This window comes from Montipora capricornis, chromosome 7, assembly GCF_036669925.1.
Source record: "Montipora capricornis isolate CH-2021 chromosome 7, ASM3666992v2, whole genome shotgun sequence".
Lineage (NCBI taxonomy): Eukaryota > Metazoa > Cnidaria > Anthozoa > Scleractinia > Acroporidae > Montipora > Montipora capricornis.
This window is the reverse complement of record NC_090889.1, coordinates 37,722,482-37,732,274: the sequence shown is the minus strand read 5'-3', so window position 1 is coordinate 37,732,274 and position 9,793 is coordinate 37,722,482. Positions and strand designations below refer to the sequence as shown.

At 39.3% G+C, this 9,793-nt stretch overlaps 2 protein-coding genes across 2 annotated transcripts in view; one reads left to right on the top strand and one right to left on the bottom strand.

The window, feature by feature from the left end:
• Positions 1 to 239: 239 nt before the first annotated feature.
• On the bottom strand, positions 240 to 1,309 carry LOC138055899 (histamine H2 receptor-like). Its single transcript, XM_068901765.1, has one exon. It carries the CDS (start codon positions 1,307 to 1,309, stop codon positions 437 to 439), a length of 873 nt encoding a protein of 290 aa, XP_068757866.1. The 3' UTR covers positions 240 to 436.
• Positions 1,310 to 3,215: 1,906 nt separating this feature from the next.
• The window catches only part of LOC138057922 (gamma-aminobutyric acid receptor subunit beta-like), a 51,512-nt gene continuing 44,934 nt past the window's right edge, over positions 3,216 to 9,793 (top strand). Inside the window, exon 1 of the mRNA XM_068903827.1 lies at positions 3,216 to 3,309. The gene's annotated coding sequence lies outside the window, so the exon portion shown is untranslated. The remainder of the gene's footprint in view (positions 3,310 to 9,793) is intronic.

Below are 9,793 nucleotides of genomic sequence, written 5' to 3'. Positions count from 1 at the left end.
GAAGGGCAGTCGGTTTGATTGCGAAAGAAATTAACCTGCGAAAGAAGTTGGTTAATTTCTTTGGTGGTCCTCCTGCGCATCCTCTATTTTCCTGTGTGGTGCTGACAGTGACAAACTTGGTTCCTCTTCGGGCGAAGGATATTGGTCCAATATTGTTGAAATGTCGGTACCATGTCGCTTTATAGGTCATCCACCGGACTTTTCTTCCGCGGTGGTCTAGAATTAAATTCCACGTGGCTTTGTAGTTACTAGTTTGTTGCCGCCATTTGATTAAGCTGCCTTTAACGCTATAATTGATTTAATTTAAATTTTTATATTCTACACACTTCCTGGCAAGCGCCAATCTTAAAAAAAAAACATGTGTTTATTCCAGACTGTTTTTGGTATCCTACTAGCATTCATTTAAGAGCTAGTTTGATGTTGTCAAACGACAGAATTAGTGAATCTCATTCCCTAGCAAAAGTTTACGAAACACCTGCAGCATCGCATGTCTTACCTCACGTACTCTCCAACAATACAAAAATGGATTTAAAGCCGAGTTCATGAAGACAACTGTGGAGGCAAGAGACCTGCTAAGAATACCGTCTCTTATTTCACGGGCGAAATAAATTATGTAAACAACGAGATAAGGAAAGTAACAAATTACAAGCACAATGAAGAATATAAATGCATTAAAGGCTGATTTTCGAAGGCTGGCCATACTTGCGGTGGCATCAGCTCTCTCAAACGCTCGAGCCTGATTTTGAATGTCTATTCGATGACGCCGCACAATTGTGAAAATGGTCGCGTGACATGTAACGGTAACACAAAACCCGATGAATATCCAAGAGGCAATTGAAGGTAACAGAATTCCTTTCTCCCAAATCTGGATGGTTGCTGCTACTACACAAACTGCCCAAATCGCTAGAAGAATACAAGTAACTCTCCGAACAGTAACGATGCTGGGATACTGCAGCGGCTTCACAATGGCAATGAGTCTGTCAAGACTGGTTCCTGCAATTATGCCTAGGGACATACCGCAAAGAGAGAAAGAAATGGTGTCAGATCCCCTTCTAAACGCTAGTTTCAGTGTCTCCGATCGAGTGTACAAGTCAATTAAGCTACTTGCTATGAAAAGAGGTTGCACGATCAGGCCAACAGCTAAATCGGTTGACGCCAGACCACATAGTAATAGGATAGAGGGCGAACGAAGCGTCTGCTTCTTCCACACTGCGTACAGCACAAGCACATTTCCAATGGTCGCTGTGAAAGCAAGTGCAATGTTCACAACACAGTTTACCAGCAACATTACACTTTCTTTTTTTTCCATCCTTACAACTTCAAGTCTAAATTCAACCAACACTGAGTAGTCTCAGTTTGTTAGCAATGATCTTCTTTCTAGCTCTTCTTTTCACTGAAATCAAACCTTTCTTTCCACGATCAGGTTATTTTTAAAAGCTTGTGCTTAGTGAAAGATCTAAGCAGCCTGCAATATGATCATTTCTAGCGAAAACCGCCTTAACTCCGTGACTGCCAAAGCTACTCAGCCGCTGTTTATGTCGGAAAACCTGCAAGGTAAAAATTGGCACGCTCTGCGAAACACGTCATTGTGATCTTGCTCTTTCCGCAATATATTGGAACGTACCACGATATTGCAATTACATATGGCGTAAGATTCTATTTTAAAGAAAAATGAAAAAATAAAAAGATATAACCATCTCTTTGCTTTTGTGCAATGTTTTAGGTTTCGCCTGTAAGTTATGGTTTACGGTAATTGGAATGCAGACAACCAGTTTTAATATTACTGTGGACTTTCTGAGGGTTTTGGTATCTAAATACACTGTCATTTTCTGCGTCTACAGAAGTGATAGATGCATGTTTCTCCCAAATATCACAATTGTCAATGTAATGGACGGCTAATACCTCGACGGCTGGTATGCAGTACATTGGGATTTGTAGCGAGTTGTCATTTGTAACGAGTGGTCTGGCTTTATGCGATGAGAACCGCAGTATTTAAACGATTGGAAGTCGCAAGATTGTCGCAAATTAGTTTAGTTAGTTAGTTTTTGAGTTGTGTTTGCACATTCGTAGAATAGGCTTTAAGCAAAATTCAATGCCGTAGTTTTCCAGATGCTGTCCTGAAATGAATATTCAAGATTCATACATATATGTTATTTGCCAGCTGGGTCTGCATAGCGAGAAACTGTGACCGAGGTCACAGTTTTTCGCTATACGGACCAACCCTTAGCTGGCAAATAACTTTTTTTCTTTCTCTCTCTAGATCTCTCCCTTCCTCTCTCAGTTGTTGACTAGCACCGCACTTCATAGCCAATGCAGTATTAAAGCGACTTAGAAACTGAAAGTTTCAAAGAGAAATATTTTTATTTGAATTCTCCAAACCTCTTGTCTAATAAAAAGTAACTTCTGTATGTAAACGGATTCGGTGTCAAAAAAAAACAAAAACAAATAACAATAATAATAATAATAATAATAATAATAATAATAATAATAATAATAATAATTTGCCAAGTAAAACTAAAAATAGATTACATCAAAAAAAATAAAAGGAAGTTCTTGAAAATTGAATTGTGTACAATTAAAAAAAAAACTGTATTATTAATAACTAATAATAACAGTTTCATTTCTAGAATTTTAGAAGAAATATTAAAAAGTAAGAATTGGAAGCAAAAAGTATCTAAATTTATCTTAAAGAAAGCGAAAGGCCAATGGCAAATCCAAAACCCTATTATACAAAAGCTGCTAAAAAAAAACACTAAACAATGTCAATGGCTCTTTCGGCAGCTGCGATTTCAATATCGCAATTGTTGTAATCAATCGCGGCACGGCGCTTCACCCGCGATCCTCGAAGGCAAACCAGGGCCGACCGAAGGAGCGCAATAATAAATAAATAAAAAAATAAATAAATAATTTTATTGCTTCTATAGCGCATGATACATGAGAAGATGCTCTCGTGCGCTTTACAATGATAATAATAATAATGGAAATTTATGGTCTTCACACAAGAACGCATAACCAAGGATTCCGCCCACCGTGAGTGGGCCGGATGAGAAGATTTCGCCCGCTCCCGGAGCCAATTAAAATTGCAGGATTTAATGAATTAAATGTCATTTTTTGCGTCTACAGAAGTTTCTCCCAAATATCACAATTGTTAATGTAATGGACGATGGCTAATATCTCCAAGGCTGGTATCCAGTTAATTGGCACTTTTAACGAGTTGTCGGTTGTGCAACGAGTGGACTCGGTAATTAACAAGCTATATGCGATGAGAACAGAGATTTAAACGATTGGAGGTGGCAAGACTGTCGCAAGGTAAGTCGATTTTAGGGAGTTATCTTCGGAGAATAGTCAACGCCGCAGTTTTGAAATGAATATTCACATTTCATCTATTTGTCATTTTAATCAGTCTAAGAATAACTCTAGAGACCATAGTACGACATCTGGTGGACGAACAAAAGAAGCTAATGGGAGATCTTTTGTTTTCGTCCGCCAACATGACGGCGATGACGTCACGTGAAAACTTTCTACATGGAATACGTACAACGAAATTCAATAACCACTAAAACTGGTTCCACCTCTTTTTTACGATTTCCGTCAACTTTCTTTTTTTTTTTGCAAGACAGCGAACCAAAATTTTCAGTCTATATTGAGAACGAAATAACTTTTTTTTTGTATGTGTAAAATATATGGGCTCTTTTAATTACATGCTTTTAAAGCTTCACCGGCCTATATACAATATCTCTTCTGAATTAAAAATTTTCCGGTCATTGTATGCATAACCACATTAGTCATGATAAGGTGACAACTTAATAATTTTGAACAAACGAGATTACTTTTTCTTTTCCCGCAAGTGCAAACCAGTGTGACTTTTGATTCCTTATTTAAAGGAAGAACAACAGAACAGCAAACAGTTATTGGTATGACATGAGATATTTTACGTTAAAAAACCGGAAGAATATTTCCTTTTAGCATGTAGCAGGTGCTATCATTTTTTTTTGTTATTCGGTACCTTTACTATTATAAGGTCAAAACCGGATACAGCTCATAGCTTCTTACTTTATATCACGCGTATAAAACTTCCTGTACCCTCACGAGAAGATACAAAACAAATTTTAGCAGAGGGGCTACAGAGAAGTTTTCACATGACTGTTGAAAGTCATTACGGGATTGCAATTGCTACGCTAGCTAAGTGATTGGTTCAAAAGTCTCGCGCAGGTTTATCAACCAGTGGGAAGGGAAACAAAAGCCAATATCGCGACTTGCACCCCCCCCCCCCGCCCCCGATTAATTAAGTATGTAATGTAATGTAACCTATAGAGCAGTTTTCAAGTGACTGTAAAAAGAAGTTACAAGATTGCAATTGCTACGCTAGCTAAGTGATTGGTTCAAAAGTCTCGCGCAGGTTTATCAACCAGTGGGAAGGAAAATCAATATCGCGGCTTGCACCGCCGATTTTCCCCGCGCTTTGAGCAAGTTACATGGAATTTCTGCGAATTTGGGTTGGTTCATTTTGCTGTTTGCAGCTGCTGTGATTGGTCGAAGTAATTACTTTGGTATTGGTTGTTCGACACTCAATCGATAACTGCGCTCTTTTAAGCCCCGGCTACACGTTTAAACATGATTGTTTTAAAACATTTCTTAGATCTCTCGATTCAACAATGTTAGAACGTGTAGCATGCAAGTTTGATGACGTTTGCACATTTTGTTTTTGAAAGAATGTTTTCATTTCAATCAAATATTTTTTTCCAAAATATAACAAATGTTGAAACTGTAGTCGCCCATTCAACAAGGTGTATTGCAAAGACCAATCAAAGTTAAGGGCCCAGTCTCCAATCCGAGTGCAAAACATACGCCAACATTAGGTTGCGTGACTAAAGTGACGTTCCTATAACAATAGGGACTTAAAGATTCAAGGACTCGACATCTTCTAGGACTTCAGAACCGGGAGTAGACTGGTACTACAACAGCGTCCGAGCGCGCCAATGTTAACATTTAAGTTCACAAGAGTTGACCTCACTGCAAGAGGGCGACTTTGTATGACTTCAATAACAGTGGTCACACTGCAGACTTTTTGCCTAGGTAAACTCGACTTGACATTTTAGCTCGGGAAAATGATTTTTTTCAGTGTGCTTTCCTCAAGTAACTTACCTGGCGTAAATCTTATCGTCTGGAGATTGGATATATCACGCGAACAATAGAGTTTCCATTGACAGCTACCCCAAAGCGTTAGATAGGGAAAATTTATTTCCCCAGGTAATTATCCAATCAAAGCAAATATCTTAATGACAGATCCGGACACACTACCGGCTCTGTGAGGTCATCCAGTGAACCTTTTTACCTTCAGTTAAATTTGCTTAAGGATTTAACATGAAACTTTCCTCGACGTGGTGATATAGCGCTTTATCATAAAACTTTTCTCGACATGGCGCTTTATTTTGCATCCATCCTCAAAATTTAAAATTCTCTTTTACATATACCATTGTTAGACAAACAAAAACACAAAAAAACAAACAAACAAACAAAAACACTACTAACAAGACGGCAGAAGTAGGCTGCAATTTGACGTACACAATTTGCAGATACGTTTAGCAAAAGCGAAGAAATGCAAAAGTTTAGGGCCCGGTTGTTCGAAAGCCGATTAACGCTAATCCCAGATTAAAAATTAACCAAGAAGTTTATTTCTCTACTCCCAAATGTTGTACAAGGCTGATATTTGGCAAAATTTTACATTAGACGAAGTCAAGCTTGAAAACCAAAAAATAACCAAAAGAAGCTTTCACCCAAAAGTTAAAAAGGCAAAACAAAGTTTAAGCTAATCCTGGATTAAGTTAATCGGCTTTCGAACAACCGGGCCTTAATCATAAACTTAAGCTTACCACCCGGGTCGATAATCGGATTTAGGCAGGTTTAACATTTGCAAAGTGAATGAAAAGGAAACAGAAACTCGTCAATAAATTAGCACAAGACTTCAATAAACACATGAGGCAAAAATAGTCTGTTTGAGACTCAAAGGTATGCGAAATCTTTATCAAAATTCCACCGAAATACTCACGTTCTGCATACGACGTCAAAACATGGCCTCTGTCGCTGTAGCCAGGACACGATGCAGTCCTGGACTTGAAGGTGAGACGTCAGTCTAGGAGAAATCACTTCCGGTGGCGTCCTGGAATCTTAGAGGGACACGGTCAGCTGTTGCACCTGCGCACTGAACACCATTTTAGCTACTTCGTTGCTCAAGTTAGGAAAGGTTTGTTATTTAAAAGGATGACCGGGTCAGGGGAAAACCGAAAAGGCTTTCAAAAGTATTTTACCGTGGCGAAGGACTTTGTTTTCTTTTGAGGCCTACTCTGGGACCTTACGTCGCCGTAACTTAAGGCTTGCCCTAAACGCTAGGCGACTTACACAACTTAAGTTGCTTATTCCATCTAAGTCACAGAATATCAACTGATCAAAAGTCTCCATGTATTTCTTTTCCAAAATCAGAATAAAAAAATAAATAAATAAATAAAAACAAGTATTGCACAGTTTTTAATTGCTATATGACAGTGTCAGAATTCCACTAGAGCTATAAAATGCTGGGCTGGAATAACAGACACCACAATAAATAATTAGCAGAATTTCGGAGATGAACAAAGAGTTTCCAGCAATCTGATTGGTTGAGTGGTTTCCTATAGAAATAACAATATGATTTCATATTCACCGCAGTAGATGGTGAATATAAAGCAAACAAAATGGCAGGGCTCCCGCAGGCACTCGTGAGCTTTACAACAAATAAACTGTGTCGATTATCAATTCTCTGTTGCTCAGCTCTGAAGTTATACTAGTCACACAATTATTCGTCTCAGACGTACACTCACTTTGCCTTTGGCAAATAACAGATAAATATAATTAAAGTTACAGTGTATTGCAAGTTTTTTTTTTCTGATAGCTACAAACCTATTTATTTATTCATCAAAAGAGAGACAATTTAAGAGGAAATGTCCACTAAAACCGAGCGAAAATAAAAAAGGTTGGCACATGATGAGAAAAACAAATTCTTCATATTTCATACAAAGATAGCCTATCATACTGTAAGAAACGTGGTGGGATTTTTTTTCTTGAAAGATTTATTTTAATTCCCGACAAGGACGAAATTCTGTTCGGCCCCCGCGATCAGAGAAAACGCCGCTATTTTAGCGTAAGATGCTAAATTCGAATCAATCCCCATTTTCAGTTCGCATCGCTTTTAACCGCACATTTGTGCCCAGAAACTTCTTTAATACGTGTCAACGAGTAATTCGAGCCTAAACATTCACTTCTGTGTCGAAACAGAAATTCAGGGAAAGCGGTGAAAAATTAGCAAAATTTTGCGTGGTCGAAATTCCCGGCTCGGTGCATTTTTTCAGAAGGAGATATCCATTCCCGGTAAAATAGCAAATCGCCCGAAATTTTTAGATTTAGTTAGTAGAAACGTTGGTCTTAATCCGGATATAAAAATTAGCGCCGGGCTTTTTATCAGCGCCGACTATCAACACCCTCAAAATCGGCAAAGTCACAGCATCAATCCGTCAACTTGTGCAAATGGTGTCACGGAAGTCAAGCCGTGACTTCTGCCACTTCTTTTCAGTTGCTCATGATATCTTTCGTTTCTTAATTACTGGCGTATTATGAATGCGATTGCAAGATTTAAAGGGCTTTTCGCACTTAAACTAACATGTAGAAAACATATTTGCGTGTATATTTAATTTACAGTGAGGAATGAAGAGCGACATATCAATTTCACAGTAATCCTGCGCTTGTTTTTCATATTTATTTGTTAGCATTAAGCCTAAAAAATAAATTATGTGCGAAATGAGGGAAACAAACTTTACGTTGTCGTTGTGGTGAAATAAATTCTGATTTCAACCTGTTAAGGTTGAAATCAGAATTTATTAAAAACCTTAAGGATGTCACGCGACGATTTGGACGTAATAAACCCCAGTCAGGCTCTCCTAATGGAGACAAAAAATTGAGCCCTACTATTTTAAACTGTATTCCTAACTGTTTCGCGAGATAAGTGAGTTCTGAATACACGAAAGTAGCATATCGGGTCCCTTCAGTAAAACGCTGCGCACGTACTAGATATTCGATTAAGTTCAACTTAAAATCGTCAGCGCGTAAAGAACCGTGACAAACTGAGATGCAATAACGAGGACGAGAACGGTCAACGGGAAGTTTGGGGAAAAAGGTGTCAAAAAGTGCCACTAACTATATTGCACGCACAACATAAAACGTTCAAAGAGAGCAGTCATAAGGCTGCGCAGAACTAAATGCTACCCCATTAATCCAGGCTATGTTACGGTTTTTGGCAATTTTAAGGATTTTAAACCCCACCAAATCGCAAGTATGAAAGTCCAATGTCCCGTTTTTTAAACTCGTGTACAGAACTGCGTATTGTGAAAACAATTAGCAAATGTTATCTTGAAATTCCTTATCATACATTGCATTGTGAAATAATACAGAATCACGGGCAGCAAAGAAACGAAAACTTGACCTGAACTTTGAAAAGAAAATGTCGAATTCTGGTTTGGATATAATTTACTTAATCCAATACATACTACTTTAATCATAGCTGCTTACAAGTACACTTATCACTGGGCGTTTTTAATTTTTCGATGTACGGTTTCCGGCGCCTAACCTTGATGTCGTCAGCAGCGATACCAAAGTGACAACACATCTCTCTTAGGAGTGGGATTGAAAGGGTGTTTAGTTTCCCTGTAGAGGACAGTTCGCAAAGGTTGAAAGAGTCAAACACAATCGGGTGCCTTGGTGTGAGATCGTCAACCACTTGAGATATCATGGTATCAATGTCAGCCTCATATTTAGCAGTTTCCATCACCTCGATTTCAGCTTCTTCGTCAGGGAGAGTTTTCTTTGACGCAAGACGTGAAAAGAATCCTCCTATTTGAATGGCTGTCAGGAAGTCGTCACTGGAACATCCTGGTACCATTGATATCTTTTGCATGCATCATAGATCGAGCCACTGATGCAGGATCAGTTTTTTGCCCTGTCATCTCTCCGAGTTTGAACTTTTTGATAAGATATGACTGTTGTGCAACAGTGAACCTAGTACGTCGAGGTCCAGTTACCTTCAGCGCCCAGCCGATATCCAGATTTCGTGCACTGGCGTGTTTGGTAGGGACACTTAACGACGGGTACCATAGTGGCTCCTTGTCCTTCCAGTTGTTCTGCATATTGGACAGCAGCTTTTTCGTATAAGGTTTCATGCTCAAGGGTATATTGGTGCTTACCATAGTCCAAGTGACGAAGCACTGAGGAATGCCTAATGAACCTTTTTATACATCCGTCCTCCGGACAAGCAAAAAGGCTAGTCGAAGCATCTTCCCCTCCCGAGCCTGTGGATTCTTTTTCATCCCCTGAGGGCTTCGCGGAAGCAATTCGCCCTTTTATCGATGAAAAATTACTTCGGTGTACTTGGGCTACCACAAGGGCCGGTAAAGCGCCTGAACCTTGTCCAGAAGACTGCTGTTGCTACACGATCTTACCCGGACCGATTCTGTACGCCCTCCACACGAGAATCCCCTCAGCTGAATACTCTATGTTGGATAAAAGCCTTACACCATCTATCTTGAATGCTGGAGTTTCCACGCTTGTAAACGGTTCACAAAGCGTGACATTACGTGAAGGCACTCCACCGAAAGATACCATGGCTTTGAACATCTGTTCTGGTGTCTCGATGACATTTCCTGAATTTAGGAAGACTCTCATGTGAGACTTGATTGTCGCTGCCTTGCGGTCACACGCATGCACCCTTTCC